Source organism: Spermophilus citellus, assembly GCF_964194105.1.
Source record: "Spermophilus citellus genome assembly, chromosome: X".
Classification (NCBI taxonomy): Eukaryota; Metazoa; Chordata; class Mammalia; order Rodentia; family Sciuridae; genus Spermophilus; species Spermophilus citellus.
Window position 1 is genome coordinate 34,322,541 of NC_138190.1, and position 27,831 is coordinate 34,350,371.

Genomic DNA, 27,831 nt, shown 5'->3' on the forward strand with positions numbered 1-27,831 from the left:
AGGCATGAGCAAATCCCCATTGTTAGATTCCTTGGGAAACTCATTAAATCCAGTGAAACTCAAAGCTGCCTCAGAGTCTCTAGTTTTTTCAAAACGTCTCCACAGGTGGCAAATCTTCAAAATTCAGGAGATTAACCTAATTTTTTTAGTGAGTCAAAAGTAATCCAGGGTTTGGGTTGTGGCTCAGTGGTAGAATGCTTGCCTGGCATGCACGAGGTGCTGGGTTCGACCCTCAGCACCACATAAATGTAAAATAAAGATGTGTTTCCACCTAAAACTTAAATAAATAAATAAATATTTTTAAAAAAGTATCCAGACTCAATTCTGGTAGTCCCAAATGAAGCAACAGAAAAATAAGGCAATTTTTCTTGTGTAATTCTATTGTTTATTCCAAATGAAGTTTAAGTCACAACAGTTGTATCTTATTCCTAATCATAAACCATATTTTTTAGTTTATAAATTTGCCAAAATACATTTTGAACTATTAAGTCATTTTCTACGTGAAACTCAAGAAAATAAATTTCAAATTTATGCCTTTTCCCAAAGAAATTTCTCCCAACTAGAGGAGTCAGAAAGTCAGTTAACACGACGAACGCAGGAATGGCAGCTGAAACCCTTCCATGGAACCCTAAGCTGCTAAGGTATGCCAGAAAGCCATTGGATCCACCAAAGAAATACTTGCCACCTTTGGTGACATTGCTGGGTCTTCTACGACCGAGGATTTATACCTACCTTGTTCCAAAAAGAATTTAGGGTGGCTCTAAGTAACTCACTGAGGCCTGCTCTTTGGGAAGGGCAGAGGTTCAAAAACACCAGCTGCTGGGCAGTAGAGGTTCAGATTCAAAGGGAAATAAAGTGTGGGATGGTTCAAATGTTGCCACTATTCCATAAATCACATCCCCAGTGAGGTTAGATTTAGTTTTTCATCTCAGTGTAAATTACTGTAAGCATAAAAAGGTGCTTGCTTTTGTCATAGCATAGCTAGAATTTTCACTAAAAGAAAAAGTAGAGTGAGTTTTTACAAGCTTGACCAAGTTCAACAGAGCATTATAGAATGTTCTGACGTGCCCCATGTATATACAATACAGGAGTAAAGAGAAGACATATGTCTACAGGCATCAGTCTAGGTGGGCCTGCAAACACACATTCTTGCAAATTTTGGTCTATATTTGGGGAAGAGAGGACATAAATGCATTGACTGCACTGTCCTAGCACCATGTATCCTCCCTTCCGACTACGAAGGTAATAACTAAGTGACAGCCATATAATCCATCTAAATGACCGATAAAAGAGTCCAAGAACATGGTAAGTAAATAGGAAACATGAATACCCTGTACAGTTTAGGAGTTATGGCCAGTTCTCAGACAGAAGGGCCAGGAAGGACATTCATCAAGCTCACTCACAGTTCTAGGAGCTGGGGGCCATCAAGGACATGAGGACCTATTTTAGGTGCCTGTTTCTGGGCTTGGGTTTCTCTCTGGGCTACTGCTGCTCTTTGCATTTTCACACCTTATTCTCTGCCTGCAGATCCCAAAGCCCTCTGAAGCAGGGGCTGGTGAACAGTTCCTGGGACCATTCCAGCCACTGCCTATTTTCTATAAGTCAAGTTTTACTGGAACATAGCCATGCTCATTTGTTTAAATATCAACCATGGCTGCTTCATACAACCACAGCATGTTTGGGTAGCTGTCAGAGACTGTGTAACCTCCAAAACCTAAAATATTTACTTCTGGCCCTTTCCAGAAAAGGTTTGCCAAGCCATCTGAAGGCCTGAAAGCTATTTTGAAAATATCTTCCCAAGAACATCATCATCAGCCCAACCAAAAAAGTCCATGTTCATATTTCCAGGTCTCTTCTTCATTACCAATAACTTATAGAGAAGAGGATTTTTACAAAAACTAAAACTTTACACTAGAGGGAAATAATTAGGGTCTAAGTGTACAACTTTTGAAGGATAGCCAACCTTCAGCCAAACCTCTTTTTGGAAATACAAAAAATTCAGATTGTTAACCTCCCTTTACTTTCTTCTTCTTTTTCTTCTTTTTTTTTTAAATTTTTTTTTTTTTAGTTGTCAATGGACTTTATTTTATTTATCTTATATGTAATACTGAGAATTGAATCCAGTGCCTCATACATGCTAGGCAAGTGCTCTACCACTGAACCACAACCCCAGCCACCTTTTACTTTCATGTTTGGGAATCACACTGACTGCACAACTATATATTCTTAAAAGACACTGATTCTGCTTAAGTCCATTGCTTCTTCCATGTGATAAAAGAAAAGACTTAATATTCTTTCTCACTTGCTTCTCAGAAAGCAGCCCCATTTTATTAGTACTTAATATGCCCATCTTCACCAACTCAAAAGAGAGCTGCCCCTTTGTTAAATAACCATTTCTAATAGGCTTAAACAAATGTTCCAACTAAGATGTAAAAGTACGGTGCAAATTCTTAAAAGCTGTCCATTTTTCTAACTGGGAAGACTTTACTTTCCATTTACATAAAGAGCAGAAGGCTCAGAATCTGGAATACAGAAAGGAAATAATTAAGCCATGTTTTACATGTATACCATGAGAGGCTGCTTGTAGACCTACCCTTCCCAAAATGAACAGGATGACAACCATCCTGGTTCTCCTAATCAAATCCACATAACTTTACAATGAGTTTTTTTTTAAAAAAAAAAAACCCTCCTTCATACAGAATATTGAGAATCATTCCAAAAAATTACCTCTAACCGAAGTCCTACAAATGGCATGTTTGTATCACACATGGCAACAAAGTGAGCTAGAACTTTATTGAAGGCACACGTTTCTCCTGATCGCTTGGTTTTCTTGGATTCTACTGGACATGGATCGTCACATACCTAGAATTCAAGTAAAACAGTACAGATGATGCAACTCAGTAAAGCAATCAAAGCAGTCACAAAACTCAAGGGTAACCAAAACAAATGTTAATGATTTCAACAAATGTTTATTGAGCAAATACTAACCTAAGCATTGATAATTTAGTTGAAAATACTGTGTGTTTAACAAAATTGCTTGTGGAAAATGGTGTATAATTAATTAAAAGAAGCAGTCGTATCAAGAGAATATAGAGAATTGTTACTTAAGTTCCACTGCTGCCCTTTAAAAAAATCTTATCTTTTCCATATTAAAAAAAAAAGGGGGGGTAAAGAACACAAAAAAGGTAATACATTCATATAAATTCTATGCTCACTTTTGTATATGATCATACCTTACGCTTGGTTCCAGTTTTAGTCTGTTTCCCAGGTTTTGTACGATAAATCAAGTCCTGGACGTTTTCCTTGAACTGCTGCAGCAGAAGTGCCACCACAGGGCTGTCTTCACGATCGGTGGCATTCACGGACATGAAGTAGTACTTGTATGACAGCTGTGTAGGTTTATTGGGAACCTCCAGCATCTCCACAACCTAAAAAGGCCCAAATCAGAAATGAGACTCAGAGAATTAAGTGTTGGGCCATGGGTGTTGGCACACGCCTGGAATCACACTGACTCGACGGGCTGAGGCAGAAGGATCGCAAGTTCAAAGTCAGCCCCAGCAATATGGTGAGGCCGAAGCAACTTAGCAAGACCCTGTCTCAAGATAAAAAATTAAAAGGACTGGGATGTGGCACTGGTTAAGCACTCCTGGGCTCAATACCCAGTACAAAAAAAGAAAAAGAAAAAAAAAGACGCATTAGATATTTTCTCCTTATAACAAGTATGGCTCAGAATTATACATCTAATATAAATTTTATACAGACAAATCAATCATGATGTCAAAAAGCATTCCTAGTAAATATATACTGTTGTTTAAAAAACAGACCAGATTAAAGAGTGATCTAAGTAAGCCAATCATAAACCATAGCAAATGGGACATTCAAATTATTAGCAGTAGGTGTTCTTGATATTCATGCTTCAGGTTATAAACTGAAAAAACAATTTATGTCTACTCCGGCTGCTAGATTTTCTAGAACAGTATCAATTTTAAATTGCCCTGCTGTCTCCCTATATCCATTAAAACACCTAACATTCTACATTATGGCAGAGAAAAATGATAACTATTTCTCACTGGGAAGAATATAAAAATAAACCCACCCCGGTTTTCAACTATACACTATGAGGACCAAAACATCAGCACTACTTTAAAATGGTATGTACCAAGGACCATCCAAAGTGCCTTATAGACGTGAACACTTTTTTTTTTTTTTTTAAGAGAGAGTGAGAGAGGGGAGAGAGAGAGAGAGAGAGAGAGAATTTTTAATATTTATTTTTTAGTTCTCGGCGGACACAACATCTTTGTTGGTATGTGGTGCTGAGGATCGAACCCAGGTCGCACGCACGCCAGGCGAGCGCGCTACCGCTTGAGCCACATCCCCAGCCCTAGACGTGAACACTTTTAATCCTAAGATTCCTATGTATTTGTTTTTTTTAAGGAGGGAATTGAGGTATGACAATGTAAGTTACATGCCCAAAGTCTTACAGCTAAGAAGCCATGGACTCGCGCTAAATGTTTGGCTACAGAAACCTGGCTCTTATCCACTATATGAGATGGCTATTTTTTTTGTTTTTGTTTCGGGGTGTGGAACTGGGATTGAACTCAGGGGCACTTGACCACTGAGCCACATCCCCAGCCCTACTTGGTATTTTATTTAGAGACAGGGTCTCACTGAGTTGCTTAGGGCCTCGCTGTTGCTGAGGCTGGCTTTGAACTCACAATCCTCCTGCCTCAGTCATACAAGTTTCTGGGATTATAGGTGTGCGCCACCGCATTCAGCCTCCTCTGTTCTTAATGTCCATGGTAGCAGTTCTTTTCATGTTTATGAACATATCACCCCTAAGTGATAAATCTGAACAATGTTGGAATAACCTATAAAGTATTGCTTTACCACTGGTCACTGACACTAAAACCTGAGCATTTGTTGATGCTAAATAAGGTCAAAAAATGAAAAATATATGCAACTTTCAAATTTTACTTTGTGTGTGGTTGCGTATTAAAAAACCTATATGTATTCCCAGGCACGATATCACTTCATGGGCTAGGCAGTTCACTGAGAACTGAAATAATAGCCCTTTGTTGTGTGTCACATCTAGTTCCACACCAGGTGTTTTAAAATATCAATGACAGACTTATAAGTCTATGTAGAGATATATCAGCCTACACGGGGTATCTTTTTGGGGAAGGGGGGCAGGGATTGAACTTAAGGACACTTGGCCACTGAGCCACATCCCCAGCCCTATTTTGTATTTTATTTAGAGACAGGGTCTCACTGAGCTGCTTAGCTCCTCACCATTACTGAGGCTGGCTGTGAACTTGCCAAGATCCTCCTGCCTGAGCCTCCAAAGCCGCTGGGATTATAGGACTATGCCACCACACCCAGCCATAGGTTATCTTTTTAAGATAGTATCTTTCAAAACTAAAAAATTCACTCCCATCGTGAATTAAAAATTTCGAATACCTTAGATTCTTAGGAAAAAGTATCTATTTGGTATATAAGAAATTTCTACAAGCAAGGAATGTATTAAAGTGAGTTCATATTTCAAATGCTTTCTAATTCTAACCAATTCAAAGACCTCAAAGAAACCAACTGGAAAACACCCAGGAAGAGTAAAAATTAAAAAGAAAGAATCTTATTGTATACTGCAATGTACATTCAATCAACCATGGAATATGCCTTCAATTAGAGATGAGAAAAAAAAAGCTCTATCAACCAGCCCATATTTAAAAGGCTGCTTTAAATAAGTTCATATTCAGTTAAACCAAATAAATTTATCTGACACCCAATCATCCAAACCTTCATAATAGTAGCTCTCAACTTTTTCCTTCTAATAGAGGAGATGCCTCAATCTAATCAGAAACTAGAAATCAATATAGGAAAGATTCTAGAATGAGAGATGGAGACGACCTTAAATTCCCCAACCAAAGCCCGACTTATCCCCTTTCCCGATCCCTACCCGCTGGGTTGAGAATCACTACATAAAAGTCAAATGTTCAGGGCTGGGGATATAGCTCAGTTGGTAGAGTGCTTGCCTCGAATGCACAAGGCCCTGGGTTCAATCGTCAGCACCACCAAAAAAAAAAAAACCAAAAAAAAAAGTCAAATGTCCAATAAAATTCATATGCAAAAATTAAATTAAACAATAAATTATTCATGATATTAACAGAATTAATGGACTTGATCACCCCTAATCACCCTTCTGCATACTTACAATGTAGTATTGTGGAAGACGGGTGAGTTTAATAAACAGCTTATTCTTAGAAAGGTTTCCAATAGGATGAGTAGAGTAATTGGAAAGCTGCAATGTCTCACTGCTTATTGTAGGCAGATGTTTTATAGATTGTTTGCAACGCTGTTGTCCAAGCCAAAACCTTAATTTAAAAGAGATAAAACACATCATAAAACTATACTTTTCTGATTAGCTGCATGTTACTGATTTACAAATAGAATGAAGATCACAAAAAAACAACAATTGAGCCAGGTGTGCTGGTGCACACTTATAATCCCAGTGGCTCAGAAAGCGGAGGCAGGAGTATCCCAAGTTCAAAACCAGCCTCAGCAACTTAGCAAGGCCCCAAGCAACTTAATGAGATCCTATCTTAAAATAAAAAATTAAAAAAGGGCTGGAAATGTGGCTCAATGGTTAAGCGCCCCTGGGTTCAATTCCCTGTACTGCCCCCCCCCCAAAAAAACACCAATCAATTGATATTTAACTGAATTACTAAAAGGACACATGACCATATCAATGAATTATTTCATCACAGTTCTGTATTAGACTGTTAGTTCTCATTCTAGTTTAAGAAGTTTAAACTGTGATGTGAATGATTTTGATTATTTATAAGGCAAAACTAACTGTAAGGCTGAGTTACTAGTTCACTTTATTATAAGAAATTGCAGATTTCCTATTTAAAGACAGCACAAACTAACATCAACATTCTTTATAAAATGTCTAAACTATTCATAAAACGAAACAGAAAAACAATAAATAAGCATAAAAGTTTTTCTTTTATTTATTTATTTTTTTTGTATCACTGAAGATAAATACCTCTAGTTTTTATATTATATATGCCTGGTATATCAAGCAGGTACAAGTATTAATTACCTCCTCCCCCCCTCACTTTCAGGGAAGTCCCCATATTTCACTTTGATGCTTTTACTAGAGTATTCTTATTCCTTTTATTTGTTTATCTATCCTTGATGCTAGCATACCACATAATCAAATACGCAAAAAAGGGATAAAATGACTGGTTCACAAATTCTCAGCACAATGAGATAACCATGTTAGAATTTTCATAGCAATATAACAATGCCAAAGTGTCTAAGCTCATGATCACCAGACTCACCCGCCTATTGAAAGGCCATAGATCAGTCTGGGTGCTATTATATTTGCACAGTGAACTGCATGTGGTACAAATCACATACTAGTTATGTGCATTAAAACCATGTTAGAAGCTGGGTGCGGTGGCACACACCTGTAATCCCAGCACCACAGGCAGGAGGATCATGAGTTCAAAGCCAGCCTCAGCAACAGCAAGGCACTAAGCAACTCAGCAAGACCCTGTCTCTAAATAAAATACAAAATAGGGCTGGGGACATGGCTTAGTGGTTGAGTCCCCTGAGTTTAATCCCCAGTACAAAAAACAAAACCCCCCAAAACACAATTAAGATAGATATACATTATGTCTCATGATTGGTATTATCAATCCAACCTAAATCAGTTAAAAGAAGCAAGAAACAAGATTTTTGCCATATCAAAAATTCAAATGAGGGGCTGAGGTTGTGGCTCCGTGGTGGAGCACTTGCCTAGCACTAGTGAGGCTCTGGGTTCGATTCTCAGCAACTCATAAAACAACAACAAATAAAATAAAGGTTAAATTATTTTTTTTTATTTTTTATTTTTTGGTAGTGCTGGGGATTGAACCCAGGGCCTTGTACATGCAAGGCAAGCACTCTATCAACTGAAGGTTAAATTCTTTAAAAAAAAAAAAATGCAAATGGATACACAAGGTAGTCTTTTCAAAGTATATGTTGAACTGCTATTTTACTCTTGATTTTTTTGTTTTGTTACTTTGATTTTTGATTTGTGGAACCAAAACCAGAGTGATGGTCTACACTAATTGCCTGCATTGTATGGATAATTTGCAGTTACTATAATTTTCTTTTTTCCTCTTACATTTGTTCTAAGTTTATTTACTGAAATGCAATTTTATGTCTGTTGACTCTAGTAATGAGAATTGGAGCTTATATTTTGATATGTGTTTTCATTTTTTTCCTCTAGAATTCATTGTTGTTGCCTAACATAAAGAAGTTATCACATGAACAGATGCTCAATATCATCAGTCATTAGGAAAATGTAAATTAAAATCACAATGAGATACCTAGTCACACTTAGCAAGAGGCTTATATTCAAAGACAATGACAAGCATTAGCAAGGACATAGAAAAATAGAAACCCTCACACATGCTGATGGGATTGCAATATGACAGAGCCAGTTTGGGAAAGAGTTTGGCAGGTTCATTAAAAAGTTAAACATAAACTGACTATATGCCCCAGCAATTCCACTCCTGGGTGTGGACCAAAGAGAAATGAAAATGAAAGTTCACACATACACTTGCTATGAGTAGTCATAGCAGCATTAATCATAATAGCCAAAGAGTGGAAACCACCCAAATCTCCATCAGCTAATGAACAAGACAAAATGTGGCATATGTATACAGTACAAAACATTTCAGCCATAAAAACAAAGTACTGGTACATGTTACAATATGAATCCTAAAAACATGCTAAATCAAAAAGCCAGTCACAAAAGAACCTATATCTTATGATTACCTTTATATGGAAAGTCCAGTAAAGGTGATTAGCTATAAATGGGTAACTTTTTGTGGTGGTGGAAATGTTCTACAACTGAACTGCAGTAATGGATGCAAAACTTGGTAAATTTACTACAAATCAAAGTATATATACTTAGGATGGGTAGAGCTTATGGCATACAAATCATACCTCAAAAAGTTGTCTTGAAAAAATTATCCTGTGACAGATTAGTGATAAACTGGCCATTCATCATAAAAAATTTGAGAAACACTATTGTTGTAAGTAACAATCAAGACTTTTTTTATAAATAATGTTAATTAGAATAAAATATTTTCCATGTGTGCATAATTTTATCAAAATGGACTCTACTATCATGTATAACTAAAAATAACCATTAAAAACAAACAAATAATGTGAGTTAAAATACATTATACATTTGATAAGTTAAAGGCTTCTGGGGACTTGGTTTTCTAATTTTAAGTTATATTTCTTCTATCTTTTTAAAATATACTTTTTATTTTGTATTTTTTTAGTTATAGATGAACACAATACCTTTATTTAATTTATTTATTGTTATGCAGTGCTGGGGATCGAAGCCAGTGCCTCATACATGCTAAGCAAGTGGTCTATCACTGAGCCACAACCCCAACCCTTAAGTTAGACTTCTGATAGTTACAACTGACAGATAAATAACCTCAAGGCATTGTAGCATGCATGAATTATTAAGCATGTTAGGCATTTAAACCTTGCTTAGCCAAAGGCACAAAACTGACCCTAATACACTAAAAACTGTTGTAAGTTATTACCAGATTATTGACCATAATATATATATTTTTTTATAATCAGATAAACAGCTGCTCAAAATAGAGGCTCATGTTACCTACTAGCATTAAAAATCATGCCCTGTTAATTAAAACATTACTTAATTATAATAAAGTCTTCAAATATTCATACAAAATCAAAAACAGCAAAAAGAGGAGGGAGAAGACTAGAAGATAGAAACAAGAGTGTCTCCTGAACAGTCCTTCTGTTGGCTTCTGGTCTTTCCCCCTACATCATTTGCCAGATTTTCATCTCTGAAGTTTATTTTTAGTCCCTGGAATCTTGTTTTATTAATTTTTATAAAAGAGTTTGTTGGAGCTGCCATAATAGCACCTTTGTGTATCAAGGTGGTAATGAAGCCCCATAAAAGTATCTCTAGCTTCATTTTCAATTTCATTTAGTTTAATAGGATCACGCACTATCAGACTTTGAGACAAAATGAATGACGGTATTAGAGAAGCAGAAATGACTAATTCTGACAGTGTCAGCTGGTACATTCATACCATGAAGATTTTCCTGGATAAAAACAAGTAAGACTCTATTAGAGAGAAAACTTGATTAAAAAAAAAATCATTGTATAAGTGATCTGGAAAGTGCTTGTACAGGAGGAAATGTGGTATGGAATGAAAGTTGAATGTCATGCCCTTCATTACCTATATCTGCTCTAGAGGGCAATTTAATATGAGGCACTGCCATCTTGGATCTATTCCAAGAGAATTTAGATTCTCAAAAGACACTCAAGTTTTATGTCATAAAACTTAAGGACAGTGACTGATCAAGAGTGGTGATGGAGAAGAAAATATATCCTGTCAAATAGATTTCCATTTTTAGTGTTGAGCTAAAATACTTAAAAGCTTACTTAAGTTGCTGAATCCAAGGAATGATCCGTTTCATGTCATCATTAACAGACTTTTCCATGTCATCCAGAGTAGCTTGGTCTACAGAATAAAGTACTTGATTAATTAATTGCTTACATGAGAAACAAAATCTTTATCTACATAACCCCAAACCAAAGTTAAAATTATTATTTTAGGCAGAAAATCATGTTGTTCTTCATTCAGAGAAAAACTAAATAAAATGCATCATAAGGTACATATCAACCTAATCTGTTTTCCTTCTTTAACATTTTAGCATATTTATAGATACAACAACTAACAGCAAATGTGCACTGGCAAGAAGAACAAGTAACAAATACACAAATAATTCTTTCCCTTTATTTTAATTACCAAAACTCTTATTCTAGTTTATTAGCATTTTCAAGTTATATGTATTTAAAATTTATAATATTACTAGACTTAGAGCCTTAAACATTATTTAAAACAAAATTCGACTGAAATGTTTATTTACCAAACACAAATGATGTCTGACATAAACAAGAGCTGGTGTAGAAAGATTAGCTTGCTATATATCCTGTTGAATTTTTAGTAACATTAGAAAAATGCTAATAAATAAAATACTGAGTTTAAAAAAAAAGCAAGATACAAAACAAATTCAATTAGTGGGAAAAAAGCATAGAAAAAATGATAATATCAAAAAAACAAAAGAGCACTGTTACAGAATGAATTGTGTCCTTCCCCCACTGAATTCATATTTTTGAAGCCCTAACCCCCAGTGTGATAGTTGGTGAAGGGGCCTTGGGAGATAATTAGGTTTCGAAGAGATCATGAGGCAGGGTGCTATGATTCAAAGCAATGATGAGTCCTACTTTCCATGAGCAGCTCATATATAAATCTATATAGCCAGAAATGTGACCAGAAAACCCCTTATCTTCATCAATCTATCTTGCTTAATATGAATATCAAATGGAAAATGTGTTAATATATTCAAGAATACCATTTAATTGCAACGCAAAAATACTGTTCCTAGTATTTCATTATTTCTGAACACCAACTTAGTAAAGTTAGAAATCAAAATTTTTAAATTCTCTATTGTGTTTAAAGCAGAGATAAATACTTTCCTCTAGAACTCTGTACCTCAAAAGTCATCATAGGTATTTATACTATCATAACTATGTTCTCCAGCCATGAATGACATTAGAATCTCTTGTAGTCATTTCTATGTCACCCAACTATTAGTGGTAAAACAGAAACCATCTATTGGATAAGTTAATCTAAGCAACATCAGTTATCAACATTATTACTTTTACAAAAGAGAAACAGCATAAATGCAATTTTTATTGGGAAGTTTAACATCCGGTGCAAGAAAATCCAAACAAGGGTAAAAACAGGGCTCCGAGGAACAGATGGCAGCCAGTTATTCCTTCCATATCTACTTTAAACACTCTATAAAAACACCCGTTCTGATACCTAAAGGCAAAAAAATTTTATTTTGTTAAATTTTTTTTCTTACACTGAGTGATTATATCATTTAATAACTTACCAAGTCCATAAAGCATCAACTGGAACATCCCAGAATGCAAATCTACAAAAATGTGCAGGCATTCCGAATTACCACAGGGCTCCAAGATGGGGACGACGAGAGCCGGAAGTGCAGTCTCGATGGAAGCTGAACAGGTAAGAATTTAAAATTACTTTTCTATCTGAATATTTTCCATATATATATATATATCTCAGTAGAAACACGATTGAAAAATTAGAAGAAAAAGATGATTCTGCTAAATTTGGAATGGAATTATTGTCAACTAGGATGAATGTAATTTTCAAAAATGAATGTTTCAACAAGCTACCCTTTTCAAATATTACAGGGGGAAAAAAAAAGCCAAGATTCCTTTAAAAGTGTTTAAAAATCTAGTGAAAAGTCAATCTCATCACTTAACTGAGTTCTGGATTTATTTTCATGCAGTGGTTACTAATAAATAAACTTTTGTGGATTTTCTTCTTGATAATGGTTGAAAAATATCAAGAAGAAAATTAGTTATTTGGTAAACAGAATAAATCTCATCTATAGGCTGAAGATTTTCAATGTCATTCTTTATTTTATAAAGTGTTTTTCTGGCAATAAGGGGCAGGTGTTTCCAGAAAGACTTGAAAACTATTAAACATTATTGATGACATAGGGAAACATTCTTTTCAAGTCATTTGTGCACCTCATTTTCAAGTCACAGATGAAACAAGAATATAAGCAATTACTAAACACAAATCCCAGAGCTGACAAGATACTTGATCTAGAGTATTACAGTATTTCCACTAGCCCAATTCACTTTTCCCTTAATCCCACAAGTTGGTAAAATGAAATCCAGTAAAAAGCAAAGCGCACTAAAGAATTTCCTCAGGCTGGGGATGTGGCTCAAGCTGTAGCTCACTCGCCTGGCATGTGTGCGGCCCGGGTTTGATCCTCAGCACCACATACAAACAAAGATGTTGTGTCCGCCAAGAACTAAAAAATAAATATTAAAAAAATTCTCTCTCTCTCTCTCTCACTCTCTCTTTAAGAAAAAAAAAAAAAGACTTAGGGTCTTAAAAAAAAAAAAAAAAGAATTTCCTCTTCTGGACCAAGTTCCTTTAAAGCTTCAGCACAGAAGGCAGGCAGGGAGCAAAGTGAGGGCATAGGCCTTTCCACTAGGCACGACTCCTCTGTGCCACTTTATAAACCAAGGACAACAGTATCTTCCCCTCCATGACACAGGTAGTTAGGAGGAAAAAAATAACAAGTCTAGGCAGATACCTTTTAAAAAGTAAAGTGGGAACCGGGTGTGGAGATCCACATTTATAATCCCAGCCATGCAGGAGGCTGAGGCAAGAGGTTTGAAAGTTCTAGGACAGTCTGAGCAACTCAGCAAGATCCTGTCTCTAAATTTTAAAATATTTTAAAAGAACTGGGGATACAGCTCAATGCTTGCCTAGCGTGTGTTTAAGGTCCTGGGTTCAATTCCCGATACAAAAACAAAAACATAAAACTGGGGTATAGCTGAGGCCCTGGATTGAATCCCCAGTACCAAAAAGAAGCAGAGTGTGTTCAACAAATGAACATTATCTGTATTCCCTTATGAATTGAAGAAATAACCCAAACCCTCTTATGAATTTGCAATATTTTGGATAGAGTTAGCATTAGTACTAAGTATACAAATTATCAAATTAATAAAAGAATGTAGGAGCATTTAATGAAAATAAATTGCTTTCAAGTTCATCTAGTACATATTTGTATACAAATGCTTAAGATCCAGATGCAGCAGAAGTTTCACCTGAGGGGGTGGGAGAACAAAAAGGCATACACAGGAATTTCTTTTATAATATTTTTATAATTCAAGACCAGTGTGACAAATTTGTTCAAATCAATGATGTTTTGCTACACTTAACTAAATCAAGTAATATAATAAAAAAGTACTTAAATTTGAAACAGGGTTGCTGATTTTTAAAACATCTCTTTACAGTTGCAATTACTAATGGGGTACAAATGTATCCTTTAAAGTGAAACTATTTCTAAAATGTAGCAATGGAATAAAGCTACTTCTGGGAATTGGGATAGCAATTATAGTTACAATCTATCAAATTTTAGTATTCTCAAAAACACAGAGCAGTGGTAGAGAACACAGTCCAAAAGGGAGAAAATCCTTAGATACGTGTCTATGAAAATTTTCTATTACCACCAATGTCCATATTTTTCTTTACAGAAAAATGAAAGGAAGTAACTAAGGCCAATCAGGAATGGTTGTTCTGAACTGAACACTTGCCCTGATTCAGGTGCTGGAGGGTAGACTACAACACAAAGGAACACAACTTGGCTCCCAAGAGTCAGGCAACTGCTGTGAACTGGGACATATCTGGAGTCACTTCTAGCACTTCACACTATTTTGATCTTCTCTCCAAAATCCTGAGCTTCCTTTTCCCTGAGCCATTTCTGCCTCCACGAAACCACACATTGCCATCTGAGCTGTCTAAAATGTTTAGCTATGTGTTCTCCCTCCGCCCCGCCCCCCATGCTCTAATCTTTATGCTACTCATTTGCTCAGGTTATTCCAGTTAGGAGCTGGAAAACGAAGGGATTCCAAGAACAGACTACATTTCCCACCACAAAAGAGATCAAATAGGACCACATGAAGAGTTTAAATTCATGAAAGTGAATTTTTAAAACAAATTATACCTGAAAATGGTGGGTCGGCAGACCTTTTCCTCTAGCAGTTGTATTTGCAGAATGCCTTGATTAAAGCAGGACTTGGGACCAACCCTATATGCAAGCTCCTCCCTTGCCTCCAAAATCACAGTCCGTGAAACACTTGTCCCTAACACTGAGATTACACACACCTAGGGCTTGAAACCCACTGCTGTAGCATGCTGCTACTAGAGTTAGCTAAGTCTCAACTAATATCCTCAAATCACAGATGGAGAATGGGGCCCAGATATGTAAATGACTTGTTCAAGGGTACATAGCTGAACTCAGATCTTCTGGCTATGCAGGTAGTGACATCTCTAAAAATGCTACTAAAGAGAAATCTTCTGCACTTAGATGAACAGTACACAAAACCATTTCTATGTAGGCATAAACTTGGCTTACTTTTCAGAATAATTTAAATATCCTGGCAATCACACTAATTTCATTTTATTGTTTGATACCGGAGATTGAACCCCAGGGACGCTTACCCACTAAGCCACACCTCCAGCCCTTTTTAAAAATATTTTGTTTAGAGACAGGGTCTCACTATGTTGCTTAAGGCCTCCTTAAGTTACTGAGACTGGCTTTGAACTTCCAATCCTCCTGCCTCAGTCTCCCAAACTGCTGGGATTAAAGGTGTGCACCACTACACCTGGCTTGATTTTACTTTTTTTACTTACTAAGCTTTGTTTACAGATGATACCAAAGTAAATCAATCTATCAAAGGATCACAAACCTTATTTTATGGAATCTAAAAAATAAAATTTTAGCATTTTACTATTTTAAAAAATTAGAAATTAAAAAAATGAAGATTGCAAAATGCTTAGTCTTAAGTCTTAATTTAAGAACAAAATGGAAGTTTCAACAAAGGTGAAAAAGTAATAGGCAAAAACAGTCTTCAAGAAATGTTACTGAGATAATTGCATATGTTCATATAAAAGACTGCAGTTGGACCCCTACCTTATACCAGTCACAAAAATGAACTTAAAATGAATCATGGATCTAAATGTAAAAGCTAAATATGAGACAAATAAAAGAAAACCTAGGTGTGTATCTTTACAACTTCGGGTTGAAGAAATGCATTCTTAGGCTTGATGCAAATGCACAAGCAACAAAAAATAGATGAAATTAAACATCATCAATACTAAAAACTAGGCGCCACGTGTGGTGAGGTGTGGTAGAACTGACTACTCAGTCCTGGCTACTCAGGAAGCTGAGGTAAGGGGACCATAAGTTTAAGACCAACCTAGGCAACTTAGCGAGACACTGGTCAGCGGATGGGGGGGACCTGGAGATGTTGCTCAGCAGTAGAGGGCTTGCTTGGCATGCACATGGTCCTGGGTTCAATCCCCAGGATCACCCTCATGCCCCGAAAAAAAAAAAAAATCAGTACTACAAATAAATGATGCCATAAAATGAAACAACCAGAGAAAAATGTGAGAAATTCTTGTAAATCATGATATATGAAAAGGGACCTATATCCAGAATATATAAAGAACTTTTACGACTCCATTAAAAAAGAAAAAAACAAACAAAAAAATTATAAAATTGGTAAAGGATCTGAAGAGACATTTCTCCAAAGAAGATATATGGAAACATGTTCAACAATCATTAGGGAAATGCAAGTCAAAACCACAATGAGATACCACTTCACAATCACTAGAAACAAAAAGACAACAAGTGTTGGTAAGGACGTGGAGAAGACAGAACTCTCACACACTATCATGGGATTGTAAAGTGGTGTTAAACATATCAAAAGGTTAAACAGAGTTACTACATGACCCAGCCATTACACTGCTAGGCATATATCCAAGAGAAATGAAAATGTATGTCCACACAAAAACTTGAAGCATCATTCACAATAGCCAAAAGGTAGAAATAACCACGATGTCCAGCCATGATGAATTAATAAAATATGGAATATCCATACAGTGTATTAATTGACAATAAAAAGGAAGTATTGAAACATGGATGAACCTTGAAAATATTATGTTAGAAACAACATGCAAAAGACCCCTGATTATATGATTCATTTATGTGAAATGTCTACATAGGCAACTCTGTGAAGACAGAAAGTAGGTTGGTAGTTGTCAGGAGGTGGGGGAAGGGTAAATGGGGAGGAACTGCCAATGGGTGCAGGGTTTCTTTGGGGGGTGATTCAAATGTTCTAAAATTATACTGTTGTGATGGCTGTACAACTCTTTGAGTACAGTGAAAACCATCAAATGAGGTAATCCCATGTGAGTTACATCTCGATAAAGCTGTTAAGAAAAAAGAACAAAGGGGGGATTCAGCACCCTTCCTAACCCCAATGGGTTTCAATTATACTTTCTGATCATAATTATTTAACCATGTATTCAACATCTTTGCTTCAGAGATTGGTGGAGGGGGTTCCCACTGAAGCTAATCATTAAGATTATTAAGCACTGACAATTCTAATGTTGAACCCTGATAAGGCTAATGGACTCCCATCCTCTCCCTGCAAAGTAAGATTTAATCAATACATTCAGCAGAGTTCTGGTACACCCTTTCTTTTTTTCTTAAGGTCCACACTTGCAATTCCATTAAGATGCCCTTCCCTTAATCTCTTTAAAAATGTAAGCTAATACTTTGGTTTGTCTTAGATCCTCCATTTCACATCTATTATTCATTTTTCTTGAATGAACATATATCTTTTTATTGACACAAAATAACTGTACATATTTATAGGGTACAACGTGATGTTTTGATACATGTAGACATCGTGTAATAATCAAATCAAGATAATGTATCCATCACCTTAGACATTTATTATTTCTCTGTGATAAGAACATTCAAAAAAACCTCTTTTCTATTTTGAATGTTGTAGCCAAGTCTAGTCATGCCGCTATGCAACAAAGCAGCAGAATCTGTTTGAATGAATATTGTAATTTTTTCTGACTTGGCCTTTTCTTCAAAAGTGCCTTTATATACTTTTGTTCAAAGTGGCTTTAATCCAGGTTACTAATATACCTAAGAAGCTGTTTTTAAGTATAATGGATTGAGCTGGGCTTTGTGATGATGATAAAAGGCAGTATCTTTGCTACTAGCACTATTAAGACTTCCTACTTTCACCTACATCATCTTCTTAATTACCTTCCTACCTTCCTACTTCACCTTACATCATCTCACTTAATTAACTTTTCGAGTGGGGCACAAGGTAATCATGGTCAGAAACAATTGGGATAGCATAGTAAACAAGCTTATTATGATGTGAACCTATATAGAATGAAGGGTTTTGCTTTCTAAACGATTGGTCAATTTGGAAGATTTTTCACTCTGTTTTTAAATGCATTTCTTATTTTGAACCCTGTTACTATATTAACAATCCAAAAAAAATTGTAAAGGGATGAAATTCTTCTTTACTCTGTTGTATTTTATAAATATAAATACGTGGAATGCTGCCTCATCAGTAAAAGAAATAAAATTCATGTTAAAAAGCTTCCATTTCAATATTAAAAAAAAGTTTGAAACAGAGGCACTATGCAAACATTTCAAAAATGAGGCCAAGCAAAGAAAAGAATAAAATAAAAGAGAAATTAGAACAAGTTTGAAAATTTTACAAGTTAAAACATGGAAATGCCCAGCCTCCACACAAAACCAATGTACCATGAAAACAGTTGTGTTTAAAAAAGACCCTTCATACAACAAATGTGGATGCTAACTTAAAGAAAAGCAAAGCAGAAATGTCAATTTAAAACACCTACAGTTTTCATTGGCATTGAAGCCTCTAAGAATGGCCTTCAGTTCCTGGAGCTTCTGATGAGCTCTTGCATGGACGCTGTCAATCAAGAGTTTTTCTATTGATAAGTGGTCAATCTGCATAAACAACAACAAAAGTGCATGTGCAATTGAAATATTTTTACTTTAAAAGCCTGAGAGTAGAATTCCGTGCTACAAAATATTTTAGAAGAATCACACTGATTGTTAACCAGTAAAAGTAAACTTAGATAAAATTAAAAATCAATTTATATCATATTAAGTTAAAAATTAACTTGTGTGATATTGGAAGCTTAAAAAAACTACAGTTGATATTTTGATGAGGAGATAAAAAATATGTGTGTATGTGTGTGTGCATGTGTGTGTGTGTGTGTATCAGTTATTATAATAATCAAATGCCAGACCTTAAAAATAAAATAATGGTCTGAACTATAAAATTTGCGATAGAATTGGGGGGTGGGTGGCTCAGTGGTAGAGCACATGCTTAGTAAACACGATGCCCTGAGTTTAATCCCCAGCAAACCCCCACCCAAAAGTGAAAGTCAAAGTCAGTATCACATGTTAAGTAAAAACACAATGAATACAGAAGTGTAACACTCAAAACAAATTTCATAAAGGATTTTAGAAACGATTAACGATTTTAAAGAACTGGGTACATTGATTTAATCATGTTATAATCTAGTAATTATAATAATATAATTATGATTAATTATTATGGATCAGATTATAATTAAGTCATACTGATTTAATCAAACCATATTAAAATATATTGAGATCCTTCACCTTCATAGCTCTTTCTACTAATTTGGAATCAGAAGCTGGCAAAGGGGGGTCATGAAAAATCTGTAGAGGCTTGGAGACATCATTCTCATCAATTTTAATTGTAACTTTGTGAACAGAAGCTGTTCCTGTTTTCCTACCAAGAACCTGTTGACTGAAGAGAAAAAAGAAATATTAAAAAAAAATTTCAACACAGCTTAACTTTTGGAATAATCAAAAAATAACTCTAAAACAGAAAAACCTGTCTTCTAAGCAGTATTTATTCACTTCTAATTCGTTTAGAGAAAATGGGAATCAAGCAAAGTTCAAACACAGCTTGATATCTTCTCCAAAACAAAGTTTTTAAAAGGTATAGTTGAAAACAGAAAACTGTGCTAAGCAAACATATTAAAAAAAAAATACTCAACAACCTAACCTAATGGTCTTTTAGCAATCTGGTATGACTCTAGAGTAAACTAACCTTAAGATTTTAAAAAATATTACATCTTAATATAACAAATAAATGTTTATGGATCTGAAACATGCAATGTTCTAAGAAAGGTGTGGGGTTGGGGATATAGCTCAGTGGTAGAGTGCTTACCTAGCATGTATGACTATACAAATGCAAGTTACCATGGGCACATACTCATTATGAGTATATATTAAGTCAGACATATGAGAGAGAGAGAAAATAAAAAAGAGTATTTAATCAAAGCATAAATCTACCAAAACCAATTTTACTTACTTCCAAACAGACAGCGAGAGGCACTTTCCAGCATGATACCTTTCCACCTGCACAAGGTCTCCCCACCGCTCTCGGATTAACATTAGAGTCTGGGAATGTAACACTTCTAACTGAAGTGATAAGCAGAAAGAATCTGGTAGATCTTGTTAAGCAAATCTAATATATATATATTACTCTAACAGTCAATAAAACGTAGATAAACTTCATTTAACAAAGCACCCACTACCAAAGAGCTGGAACTTTTGGGAATCATCTCTCTCTGATGACTCATGCTAAAAAGTGGTAAAATTTGTGGCATTTTTAGAAAAAAGTTTTATATTTAATTCTGAACCAGCATAAACAAACCATAAGGTCCACGTTGACCCTTAATTCAAAGTTTAGGAAATATGGATTAACCAAGTAGTACTACTCATTCCCCAAACAGTACTATTTTCTAACATATCACTTTTGGGGGCCTGCCTACAAATTCAACAGTAAAATTTAAACATTGTTTCATTATAGATGGGGAAGTATGTTTCACAATGGCTGCTTTCCCAGTTTTGTTTCTACCCAAAGTGGGGGAGAGGCTAAGCTGCTTCAGTTCAGAAATAAAGATAAATGGACAATGTAGGAGGGAAAGGGAGACACAAAATCCTTATGTCTCAAATTCCAGAAGGATACGTAGACAGTTGTACATGTCCTGAAGAGGTTTCTCATCAGCAAAGAGCCTAGACTGCACCAACTGATGGATAAAGTTGATCTGCATACTATGAACCAAGGCTCGCCCATCTTCCGTTGGCAGGAGAAAAGAAGGCAGTTCATCAGAAAAGGGTACAGATCACGTCATGATGCCAACTAAGGAAGTGTATACTAACAATGAATTTTAAAAAGAAAAGAACTGAAATTAACCCTGGAAATTCGGGAACACTATACTCTGCGAAAGAACTGAAACTTCCATAGGCAGTAGGTAGTTCTGATTATGATAAAACTTGCTTCCAATTACAGGATAAATTGCTATACAGATTCATTATTCTGCAAGAATATTTCAACAATACACCAAACATTCAAATCAATACTTATGATTTAAATCAGTATTTGTAATTTACCTCCTGTTTCTTTATCCTCAACCAGAATTTCTAGCTTGAGAAGACGCCATGGAACATCAGGGTCATCTCCCATCACTGTCAAGGTAGCCTCAAATTCTCCTTCAACTCGAAACTTCACGCGGCCATTTGCTTTTAGAAAAAGAGAAAGAAGTGTACTTTGCTCCCAAACAAGCAGCCTCCTGCTAAGCTTCAGTCTTGTAAAGAAGTTTTAGCTAGACTGAGAATTCTTTCTTAAGTCTTCAAACCATTCATTGGTTCTCTCATGAACAGAAGCCAGCACCCAAGTCATTAAGAAACTAAAGGCAGCTCTTTTGACAAACAGTATTTTCTTGAGACTCAAATCAGGGACCCTTCTCCTTCAACTCCACAAGATCTCGTCCAACATGGACGTTGTATTTTTAGGTACTAAAGAGACTGATGACTGACAAGGAATAGACTCAAAAAACACCAAAACTGTGTGTCAAAACTTCATAGTATTTCTTTGAATAAAACTATTTAAGAAAATATTCTTTAAAAAATGAATTTCAGCCTGGTGCATACCCTCCTAGAATTCCAGCTACCTGGGAGGCTGAGGAAGAAAAAAAAAAATCACTTAAGTCCATGAGTTCAAGACCAGTCTAAGCAACACAGTAAAACACCATCTCAAAAAAAAAAAAAAAAGAAAGAAAAAGAAAAGAAAAGAAAGAAAAAGTTTTAGGTACATACCAACTGTAAGATTTGCTAGCTGAGGAGGAAGATCTGTGGTTACAAGCCGATGTCTAAGAATCTGATTAAGCTGATGAAGTGTGGCTTGTTTCTCGATTTTGGTAATTGGGTCTGGAGGAATGATTTTATCCTTAAAAAAAAAAAAAAAAAAAAAAAAAGTTAAGTGACTTTTAACTAATCACTGTATACCTTTCCAGTGAACTATACTCCCAGCACAAGGCATAATTTTTACCTGTGCCTGTCTTTACACAATGTTTTCTTAACTTGACCCAAGAGATACTCAACACTCATTTCATTTCTGCAGTTCACATCTAAAAATAGTGAACATTACAACCATGCATTAGGGTGCCAAAAATTCCTTGGTCGCCCAGCTTAGACCACTGTATGACATGGTCTTCATGCTCCATTTATGAAATCAACTTAATATCAAGGGATGACTTACCCTACTTATTTTTTTAATTAATTTATTTTGAGTGCTAGGTACCAAACCCAGGGCCTTGTGCATTAGCCCCTATACTTCTCAAAAGTATAAAATATAGTAACACCAACTTGGTAAACTAGCACAGTAAATTTTAAAACACTTCCAAATGGCAATCAGCATGCAGTATTCTCACAGACTGAAATCAATGTTAAGTGATGTTGGCACATCTGCCCACTCCCACCCAAAAAAAGGATTCACCCATTTTGATACCTCTCACATTCCAGCCCCAATTTATTTCACAAAATGTACAATTTACTTGTAGAGAAAAAGGACCATATGAAGTATTTGTTTTGAAAATGGTTTTTTTTGGTAGGCTACTTAATCCGAAACCAAATACTTTTCTGAGAACAAAGGTCAAAGCACTTACCCTAATGCAGGCTAAAAGCTTGAACTTTTCTGAGCACAAGGTCAAAGCACTTACCCTAATGCAGGTTGGCAGCCGTGGATAAGAGCCAGTAGTCAGGACATCGATGGCATACGGGATAGCAAAACTAGGCAGGCGGGCATGGACCAGAGCATCTCTAGCTAACGAGGCCAGGCGATCAGCAGTATCCACAAACAAGATGGCTTGCTGATCTAAGAAGCTTGAGATCATCTTTAATGCAAAAGGAAATGCATTCAGCTGCTTCAAAACTATCTGTTTCTTATATTAAACATCAAACACACAAAATATAAAAAGTTGGGAAAAGAAAAGAAAATAAAATGCTTCTATTCTTAGTAGAAGTACTGAAAAGCATGGCCTCCTAGACTTAGACTGACTTGGATTTCTATCAATGCCACCATGTCACTGCTAACACACCCTTGTCTTCTAAACTGGGTTTCACTGATATTTAGGCCATTCTAAGAGTCCCCTCAATGGAGTCACTGTGAAAAGGCTCATCAATCAAAGTCAAGATCAAAGACTACCAAAATCCTCTCTCTGGGAAGATTTTCATCAACCCTATTGGGATGTCAATTTATCCAAACCCACCTTAAACATGGGTAATGAAACACTTGCTTAATTCAAAATACACTAGCTTCAGCTACATCCCTTTTGACTTAGAAATTTAATAAAGATAAAACTTCAGTTTCCAGTACCTTATTAGTGAGTTCATTAGGTTCCTCATGATCATCATGTTCTTTTTTAAAATATTTATACACCAACTATTAACATGGTTAACAACAATCTCCTTTGGAACTTAACTGATCTACTGAATAGACATTTCTGTAAGGAAGATATACAAATGGCCAACATGGACATGAAAAGATGTTCAACATCACTGGCCATCAGGCAAATGGATACTGAAACCACATAAAATACTACTTCATACCTACAAGGAAGGCCAGATAACATGTGTTGGAACAGTTGTGGAAAAACTGGAACTCTCATATATTGCAGGTGGGAATGTAAAAATGCTGCAGCCACTTTAATTTATTTATTTATTTGCCAGGATTTAACCCAGGAGCACCACTTATTTATTTATTGGTTTGTTTGTTTGGGTACCAGGGATTTAACCCAAGGGCACCACACCCCCAGCCCTTTTTATTTTTTATTTTTGAGACAGGGTCTCGCTAAGTTACTTAAGGCCTCATGAAATTGCTGAGGCTGGCCTCAAACTTGCAATCCTCCAGTCTCCTCAGCCTCTGGAGTCACTGGGATTACAGGCATGCACCACTACACCCAGCTGCAACTACTTTAGAAAACAGTCTGGTAGTTTCCTCAAATGATTAAATGTAGAATTATCACATGACCCTGATGCTCTACTCTTAGGTATGTACTCAAAACAAATAAAAGCATATATTCACACAGAAACCTGTACAAGATTAATTACAGCAATATCATTCATAATAGCCAAGAACTGAAAACCCAAACCACTGTTAATGAAGATAACACAAAATGTATATCCATGTGTATATCCATGCAATTCAGCCACAAAAAGGAGTGAAGAACTGATACATTTTACAACACAAGTGAACCTTGAAAACATTATAAAGATGCCAGACCAAAAAAAAAAAAAAACACAACATATGATTTCATTTATATGAAATGTTCACAACAGGCAAATCCAGAGACAAGAAGCACATTAGTGGTTGCTCAAGACTAAAGGAGATCTTGGAGGTGATAGCAAAAAGGTGTAAGTATTCTTTTTGAGGTGGTAAGAACATTCTAAAACTGACTGTGGTAATGGATGCACAAATCTGTGAATATAATAAAAATCATTGAGTTATACACTCTACATGGGTGAGTTGTATGGTATGTGAATTGTGTCTCGATAGACCTATTAAAGGGAAAAAAGGGATGGTAATGAGGGTTTTCTCTTTTCCTTAGACAAAACATACTTAGACTATATTACCACTAGAGCTCTATAACCTGTGCAGTTACACAGAGCGACACACTGAGTATGGCTAGTAGTGTTAAAGAGCTTTTTTTTTTTTTTTTTCCAGCACTGGAAACTGAACCCAGGGCCTTGCACATACCAGGCAAGTGCTCTACCACTGAGCTTCATTCATAACCAGCCCTTTCCTTTAAATTTTACCTTGAGACAGGGTCTCAAGAAGTTGTCCAGGCTAGCCTTGAACTTGTGAACCTCCTGCCTCAACTTCCTGAGTAGCTGGGATTACAGACATGCGCCCACATAAGATCATTAGCTATTAAGAACCTCTAATGAGGGGCTGGGGTTGTGGCTCAGTGGTAGAGAGTGTGCCTCACATGTATGAGGTACTGGGTTTGATTCTCAGCACCACAAATAAATGAATGAATAAAATAAAGGTGCATCAACAACTAAAAAAAAAAAGAACCTCTAATGAGATCAGTTAAATGATCATTAGACTGAGAAAATAGGTGTCAAAATATGAACAATATTCTAATTGACCAGTTGATGGATTTGACCTCTGACACTAAACACTTCCATGTCTATACTCACAAACAAAAACACTGAAACTTTCTGCAAGTCTGGTACTTCCTTCAGAATGTGACTTATTTGAACAGCAAATTCAGAAAACAAATAGAAGAATGCTACATAGTACTAGGCTTCACTGAAAGATGAATACAATGTAGCTTGATTTCAAACCAAGAGTTTCCAATTTGTCTGATAATGTTATTGAAGCATGCAACTTAGTACTATCAAATACATGATTTTAATACTTATGGTATAATTAGGGACTTAATATCAGACTTGAAAAAAACTGAACACTTGACTTTGATACACTTCAGAAATGCCTAACCTTTTTTTTTTTTTGGGGGGGGGGGGTGCTGGAGATTTGACCCAGAGGCTCTTTACTACTGAGCCATATCCCCAGTCCTTATTTTTCAAGACAGGGTCTCACTAAGTTGCTGAGGACCGGCCTTGAACTTGTGATCCTCCTGTCTCAGTCTCCCAAGTCACTTGGATTACAGGTCTATGTCACCACACTCAGCTAGTAATGCCTAAATTTTTACTAAAGGTTTGAACATGTGTAATAAAATATCATCCCAAATTAAGTAATTATTGAAAGAAATCTGAGACTTTTCAGAAATACTATACCTCACTTCTTTGTTTAGGCCAAAATAGATTAATTAGAACTGGTGCCCAAATTTCCAAAACAATGAACTGTACACTTTCAGTTAAACTTGAAATAAGCATGTTTATTAATATTTATAACAAAAACTATTCTTTAAATTATGCTTCACATTGTACAAAAGACTGTTTATGAACTTTAATTTCCCAATTACATCAACAGACCACAATAGATGAACTAACAGAAATTTCCCCCCATAAGGAAAATTTCATATATGGTACAGAATATTCTCCCCCTAAACAAACCTTCGATCAATATTATACACCTGGATATGAGTTTACTCAAAGAGGCTCAAAATATGTGGCTAGCTACATCTTACAGAATTCTTCCAGCCCCTCCATTAGCTGCCAGGGCTGAAATTGTACATGAACTTCAATGATAATCAGGGTTGCCTTCTTTTTTTTTAAGCTTAAAAAAGAAAAAAAGGAGAAGAAGAATCTATATTCTAGAATTTAGAATTCTCAATTTCTTCATAACTTCCTTTCTCCTTTCATTCTGGCAACTTTCCTATAAGTTCTATGTCTAATGATAAGGAAATCCAGTGAAATAAAGGATAAACAAACCCAGCAGGCGAATACTGAGGTGAGATGTCAGGAAAATTATATGCAGAAACACATATACAAAAATTATGTGTGGATTTCTTTCTGAAGTGGTATTTTCTGGAACAGGCAAAACCCCATATAGATTTACAAATATAAAAACTGCTATAAAAATATTTTCAACTTAGCTTGTCAGGGTACTAAAAATAAACTACTGTGGTACCTCTATACTAGTTAGCTGCTAATTTTAACTTATCCAGGAAGCCCTATAAACTTAAGAGAATGTTTAAATCCCTTAAATATAACTTAACCAATGTAAAGCTGTTTTTCTACTTTAACCTATGAAAACTGGTAACATTTTACAATGTCATTACGAACTTGAATGGAGAAAAAAAAGGAATTTGAGCATCATTGTCAAACTTAGAGCATATCCCCATTTTGCTCACTTTCCAAATATAACTGACAACAGCCAGAAGTTTACTTGGCTTTGCAGAGTTGGGCCTAGAGAGCTGACCTTAATTAAAGTGGGTAAATTGCTCTCATTACTTCAGGGACTTAATTTGTTTTATGATAATTATTTTACCCTTTCCAATATGAACTCCATTCTCCTCATTAGGAGTGATGAAAATAAAACAGGAGCAATTATGTGCCTCATCTGTTAACACCACACCAACATCCCCAAGCTATGAGCTCAACGAGGTCGTACAAGATCCCTACTGCCCAGGCACGGTGGTACATACCTATAATCCCAGCAATTTAGAAAGCTGAGGCAGGAAGATCACAAATTTGAGGCTAGCCTCAGCAACATAGTAAGACTTTCTAAAAATAAACAATAAAACAAAACGACTGGGGATATAGCCCATGGTAAAGTACCCCCGGGTTCAATCCTTTGTACCAAAACCAAAAGAAAACAAAAACAAAAAATGATTCCCTACTGACAGCTTTCCTCAACACTTCTTAAAAATAGCTTATAACTTTTGGGGTGGGTAGATCTTAGCATCTTTGGCATACTTCACTGCTTGTCACTTGTCCAAATTCGAGTGAGTGGCTCAATCATCAAAAGACTAGGAGTGGCCGGGTATGGTGGTACACACCTGTAATCCCAGCAGCTCAGGAGGCTGAGGCAGGAGAATCTTGAGTTCAAAGCCAGCCTCAACAAAAGCAAGGCGCTAAGTAACTCAATGAGACCCTGTCTCTAAATAAAATACAAAATAGGGCTGGGGATGGAGCTCAGTGGTTGAGTGCCCCTGAATTCAATCCCCGGTACCCACCCCCCCAAAAAACAGGAGCTTCTTGAAGACAAGGATTGTGCCCTATAACTCATGTTCAATAGAGGTTTGGATAATAGATGGGTGAATAAACAAATGAACAGATAAATGCTGTTATCAGCTCTATGACCTTGAAGAAGCCACGTAATTTCTAGAATCTTCTAGAAACCTCATCTCCTCATCTATACAACAGGGAGAAAATACCAACTCTGCCATTCTCATACAAAGATGTCAAGAATCAATAAGCAGCTCTCTTGCTTCCTGGCTGTCAGGAACCAAGCAGCTTGCCTCTGCC

General features: G+C 36.0%; 1 protein-coding gene across 2 annotated transcripts in view; it reads right to left on the reverse strand.

Moving 5' to 3' along the window:
• MED14 (mediator complex subunit 14) overlaps positions 1-27,831 on the reverse strand; it is a 69,598-nt gene that overhangs the window by 31,858 nt on the left and 9,909 nt on the right. For both annotated transcript variants that reach the window (XM_081276826.1, XM_081276825.1), the window contains exons 4-15: positions 22,614-22,787; positions 21,712-21,841; positions 21,007-21,135; positions 20,582-20,689; positions 19,922-20,054; positions 19,201-19,351; positions 18,405-18,516; positions 12,010-12,135; positions 10,490-10,568; positions 6,209-6,368; positions 3,234-3,428; positions 2,728-2,862 (exon numbers count right to left, since the gene is read on the reverse strand). In XM_081276826.1, coding sequence (XP_081132952.1) covers positions 2,728-2,862; positions 3,234-3,428; positions 6,209-6,368; positions 10,490-10,568; positions 12,010-12,135; positions 18,405-18,516; positions 19,201-19,351; positions 19,922-20,054; positions 20,582-20,689; positions 21,007-21,135; positions 21,712-21,841; positions 22,614-22,787 — 1,632 coding nt within the window. The remainder of the gene's footprint in view (positions 1-2,727; positions 2,863-3,233; positions 3,429-6,208; positions 6,369-10,489; positions 10,569-12,009; positions 12,136-18,404; positions 18,517-19,200; positions 19,352-19,921; positions 20,055-20,581; positions 20,690-21,006; positions 21,136-21,711; positions 21,842-22,613; positions 22,788-27,831) is intronic.